At 42.4% G+C, this 5,965-nt stretch overlaps 1 protein-coding gene across 1 annotated transcript in view; it reads left to right on the forward strand.

Annotated features, from left to right (window-relative positions):
* Positions 1–5,965, forward strand: part of LOC108804732 (protein argonaute-3) — an 80,632-nt gene that overhangs the window by 73,803 nt on the left and 864 nt on the right. The window contains exons 16-18 of the mRNA XM_018576598.1: positions 1,118–1,252; positions 2,861–2,962; positions 4,142–4,341. Coding sequence (XP_018432100.1) covers positions 1,118–1,252; positions 2,861–2,962; positions 4,142–4,341 — 437 coding nt within the window. The remainder of the gene's footprint in view (positions 1–1,117; positions 1,253–2,860; positions 2,963–4,141; positions 4,342–5,965) is intronic.

A 5,965-nucleotide genomic window follows, 5' to 3' on the forward strand; every position in this document is an offset into this window, starting at 1 on the left:
TATATATATATATATCTTTTTAAATAAAATATTTCCCATACCTTTTTCAGCAGTTATATTCAGTGGTCACAACCTCCTTTCTTGTCCTCCTTCCTAATGTGGCAGGCGTGTCTTTTCAGGTGAGGGGCTGGCTTCCTGTGTGACATTATACACAGCATACATTCCCCTTCTGTGTATGCTGGGTTGTAGAAGAGTTTCCTTCTGCAATTTACTGTCCCACACGCTGCTGTTGTAGCAGGGCTGGGTGAGGGGGCGTGGTGGCAAAGCAGACCACACTCTTATAGGCAGCTGCTTATGCTGGGCTGGGTAGGAGCATGGCGGCAGACATGCAGGCTAAGCTGAGCGCAGGAGTACATGTACACTGTGCACAAACGTGGCATCCTGTAACTTCTACATCAAGCACGCAAACTGACCACGCCTAAACTGATCTGTTTCCGTGCCTGGTTTGGTCAGGGTTAGATGGGAGAAAGGGGAACTGGCAGGATCACCAGGTATTTTATAGCAAAAGAGACTGCAGGGACATAATATGCAGCAGGCCATTTACTGTTTATTATTAAAGGAATGAGTTAATGTAATGTCCCTTTTGAGGTTTACATACATTTTCATGGTAGCAAAATAGCTAGGGCGAAAAGAGGAAAGAGTTAATGGCTGAATAAGGTTAACAAATTATTACTAAGGGGTTAAACAGAAACACTTTTTGTTTTGTTACTTACAATGTTCCTTTTAATTGACATAATATGCAGATCAGAGGTCACCCCTGTGAGCTATGAGTTAACCAGAGAAGTTGCAATGAAACAATTAGGACATTGCTACATTATACCTCTTCTTGACTGCAGCTGTCAGTTTAGATCTTTTCAGAATGATCTGCGCCTGTGTAAACAGGTAACTGTGGTCAAAGAGCTGTGGGGAGGAGGGCTGAGTGTACTACAAAGCCCAAAATATTTGAACTGGAATTGTTTTTTTTGGTAGTGTGTAGCACGCATCATGTACATAACTGGCTAAATACAAGTCCGCTTCCATATTGATATTCTCACAGGCTCCTTTTAAAACAAAACAAAGGAAATCAAGCTAATCGGTTATACCTACAGAAGAACTTATTGGTCTGTTTTGTAAGCAGGTGCTGTATTATGAGCTGCTAGCAATCCGAGAAGCCTGCATTAGTCTGGAGAAAGACTACCAGCCTGGAATCACATACATTGTAGTACAGAAAAGACACCATACAAGGCTGTTCTGCGCAGACCGAACTGAAAGGGTGAGTACAATATTATTTAAACAACCTTCTTTTTTTTTTTTTTTATTTATTCTGTGAAGCTTTCCATCTAGTGTGTGCAGGCGTTTTACATGCATTTTCCAGGCACTTCCAATGGTTATACCCTGAGATGTATAGGCATATAAATCTGACACAATCCTGGAAAATTCAGACTGAACAGGTGATATGGGGCTTGGGGGGATGAGAGATAGCTGATTGGTTGCTGTGCAAATCTGCTCCTGTTTTGATAAATTCTCCCCTTGGTGTCCGCACGAATTTCTCACTGCATACATTGTATTCTGACAGTTGCGTCAGCCAATGTCAGAATACCCATACAGTCCTTCAGCACTATTCCGCTGATTTCCCATCATGTCCCTTCATTCTAATGATCAACATTTTTTGAGGGGATAGGGTCCCCTGTGTACCTAGGTTTAGATATAAGCAGCAAAAGTATATGTAAATCTCATCTTCTCCTGATAATGTTTAAGGTTGACCTTACACTCTCCCAGTCCTCCCTGATCAGTGAGCTTTCCAACTACATTAAAAACCATTAGAGCAGATCAGGCAGCAGCAGGGCTGTAATAAAGCTTAACCTTTTATAGGTGAAGTTGAAATATAAAATTCTAGCTGCATATAACCAGTAAACTCTCAGTTATCCGACACACACAGAGATTGGTAGGTGCTGGATAACTGTAGTTCCTAGTTGCTTGAGAGCTAATAGTAACTCTCATGCAACTCCCCCCCACCAGCCCCATTCACCTGCTGGCTAGCTTCCGCAGCCGACAGGTGAATGTCTGCAGCCGGGAGCAATAGCCAGACTTCTATATCCAATAGCAAGCTGGCTTTTGAAGCCTCACCCACTGAACAGAGGTACAGAACTGACAAAGTTCTCTGTCCGGTCCGCTCCTCTGCACAGTGGGCGGGTGCAATAGCCAGCCTGCTATTGGCTATTTCTAATAGCAATCTGGCTATTGAAACCCTGTCCACTGATCAGAGGAGCAGACCTGAGAAAGTCAATAGCAGGTTGGCAGCAGAATGTAAACAAAGCATTTTGTTAGGAACTAAATTTAGTTGTTAACAAAATGTTTTAGTGTGCATCAAGCCACTCAATTTTTTATTTTTGTTGCCGGTTGCTTGAGAGTGCCGATTTGCTTGAATGCCGGATAACATGCACTGCTCAAAGATCCCCTTACAACCTCTGCAAGAGCCCTAAGGCTCCACATAATCTAGATTTTAGATCTAAATAATATTCAAAGCCCCAAAAGATAACCAAATACAGCTAGGTCATTACATAAATGCATAGCTGTAAATTTGCCTCTTGACCTCCGTTTTTGAATACATGTCTTTAGTTATTTCAGAAAAGTGCTAGTTGGCATATATTATTCCATTAATATTTTTAGTTTCCCTAATAGAATGTGTGGTTTTTCTGCTACATGCAAGTTACACATCTGATAAATCACGTGCATCTGGTTGCACAAGCATTTTATACATTTGATCACACATACATCTGTGGACTGTTCTCATTTGTGGAGGATTGTCTAGGTAATGACATCATGTTTCTGACAACTTACCATTTAATATTACGTTTTGCACACTCGTTCTTTACACCAGGTTGGAAGAAGTGGCAACATTCCAGCTGGTACGACGGTGGACACGGACATAACTCATCCATATGAGTTTGACTTTTACCTCTGCAGTCATGCTGGAATACAGGTAAGGTGCCTTTCCCTGTGATGTTACATCCATGTTTATTTACAATCAAAGGCACATTTAAAGTGTGATATATTGGCACATATCTGGCTGATACTGGCACATAGGGGTTTCTTACTAATGGAATAAAGACCGTTTGCATTGCAAAGTACATTTTCTCTCAGCTTAGTAAATAATTTAAAGCTGTGATCAATGAATCAACCAATCATGTTAGTAAAAATCCTTTTTTTTATTTTTTATTTCCTTGCACGTGATTGGGTATTGAAAGTGAACACATGTGCTCCTTATGTATTCACTCTTCAAAGTCAACGATCAGGTTACAAAGTAAGCAGCCTTTACTCCTTTAGTTAATCAATGCCAACATGTTTGACTTGTTGGTAAGAAACAGACCGTTTTAAGGTTTGAGCAGAGTACCTCCACCATCTAGTGGCCACTTAAGAAACTTTCATTAAAGGGGTTCTAAACCCTCCCCTTTTTTTGCCTTTATCTACTGCTAGCAAGCAGTATATATAGGCAAAAAGTATTTTTTCTAAAAACGCTTTAACAGCAGTTTACACTTACCCTGTTTTCGCCACGCGCTCCCGTCCGAGAATCCGAAACTGCTCCGGCGGCCGCAAAGCATCTTGGGGCGGGAGACGAGCAGAGACGCATGGTAAGTCTATGGACGCGTGCACCCGCATGCAGACACCGCTGGATCAGAAGTGCCAGCAAGGACAGAGGAGTCAGCGCTGGAGGGACAGATGAAAACATCAGGAAAGAAGATCGGAATAAGATACATCATTTAAGGTAAGTGCTGACATTAACATTGGGGGGACGGCAACATTTTTTGACTTTAATGTCACTTTAAGGGCTAGTTCACACCAGATGCAGTTGTGATGCAGTCCGTTCAGTTTGGCAGGTGCATCAAAATCACGTCACAATGCTTTCCAATGGGATTTCTGGTGCTCTGTTCACACCAGTGCAGTCAGTTCCGATAGTTACCCTATCTGAATGTATAGCTGATATATGCACAAATTAAACCTAGAGCCTGTTTAAGTCCTCGGTAATTTCAGTATCCTCTCAGTATTGCAATTTTTAAATCCTGACCGTATGCAGGAATGATTCGCTTGTCATTCGGATATTATGGTGGGTTTTTGAGCCTTGTGTAGTAAATGTCCTTCATGGAGTGCCTTTCTCCTTTAGGGTACTAGCAGGCCTTCTCACTATCATGTCTTGTGGGATGACAACTGTTTTACTGCTGACGAACTCCAGCTGCTAACCTACCAGCTGTGCCACACCTATGTCAGATGCACTCGATCTGTCTCCATCCCTGCTCCTGCTTATTATGCCCATCTTGTGGCATTCAGAGCTAGGTACCATCTTGTGGACAAAGAGCATGACAGGTGGGTTGTCTGCATCATCTGTAAGTTTTGCTGTTGTGTGTTGTTCTGTAACAATATTGTGCAACTTTATTTACATCTTTCCCACTACTTTTCCGATAATTTCACCTTGACAGCCTGCCTCCTCATTTCTGACTAGAAAGCTGGGCAGTGAAATTACGTTTCATAGAATATTATTTCATCTTTTTTTGCTTGTATAGGCTTGTACAGTATATTGCTTTGTTATATGCATTGTGCTTCATCAAAAGTGTTCTTTATATGGATGCATGACTGATGCACACTTAGGCCTTGTAAATACAGGCTTCAGCTAGTGTAAGTGCAGTGTGTAGAGCAGGCTTTTACAAAGCTTTCAGCCACCCAGCCAGCTACAAGCAGCTTTATTGAAAACGTCATCCTTTTTCCTGTCGCCATGAGCCATATTTCTGAGCTGTACTTCTCCAGCCACTGTGGCCAGGGCAGAAGCTGATCAATGGAGTAGAAAGGTGACATTAGAGGTGTAATGGACCACAAGTTTCTCCTTAAAGAGAACCTGTCACCTATAATGTACTATCACATGGGGGACAATTGGCTCACTATGTGATAGTAATACACTTAAAGGAGAACTATGGGGTCAGGGCTTTTCCCCATAGTTCTCCTTAGGGTAACGGGAGGACACAAACTAGCGTCCTCCCGTTACCCTAAGCTCAGTATACCGCGAGCTACAGCTCGCGGTATACTGAGACGCCACAGCCGGAGCGGATCCCGACATCGATGTCGAGATCCGCCCAGCTGCATGAGTGACAGCTGGCTCTGCCTATCTAGAGGCAGAGCCAGCTCTACCCGCCCCCTCCCCCGTCCGTTCCGCCAGTCAGCGCTGGCGGATCGGAGTGGGGAGGGGGGAATCCAGCCCCTCCCCTGTCACGGCAGAGAGCCGTGACGGGATCGAGAGGTGAGCGAACGCCGGTATCTGTTCCCTCACCTCCCGATCTACTGAGCCGACCTGTAACAGTCTCATTGTCACAGGTCGGCTAGAACTATGAGGTGAGTGGAAATCACTCATGTCATAGTTCTCCTTTAAGTAAAAAAAAATTAGAATTGCGGCACACATGTTCCATGCATGCCAGGGTAGGAGCAATAATTCTAGTGCCATTATTCACTGTTTACACTAAACTAATGATCTGTAAATATTTTTAAACCATTGCTTTTGGACAATTTTGAGTATCAACGTTTGTTGCCATTTCACGGGCGCATGCAAATTTAAGGCTTGACATGTGTGTTCTCCATTTACTCGATGCAACTATATCTTTTATATGTTACAAAAAAAAATGGGTATCGTATTTAGGTTCACTAAAATGGTTTTGAATGCATTTTTGTGTAAATACAGTAAACTCTGTTATCCAGTATTCAACAAACCAAAACTCATCTAACCAGAAAAAAAAATCCCCTGTGTACTCCCTGTTCTGCTGATCCGTGGCATGTATTATCCTGGAAATGATCTTGTGTCTGTTTTGTCTTTAGTTTGTCTATTTGTCTTCGCCTTTGATTACTGCATTTCAATATGAATATCAATATAGAGTTTGTTATGATATGTTATAGTATGGGGTATGGTTAATAGTACCTCTCAAGCAACCAGAAATATATATATATA

This window comes from Nanorana parkeri, unplaced genomic scaffold (genome assembly GCF_000935625.1).
Source record: "Nanorana parkeri isolate BGI_ZX_2015 unplaced genomic scaffold, ASM93562v1 scaffold70, whole genome shotgun sequence".
NCBI lineage: Eukaryota > Metazoa > Chordata > Amphibia > Anura > Dicroglossidae > Nanorana > Nanorana parkeri.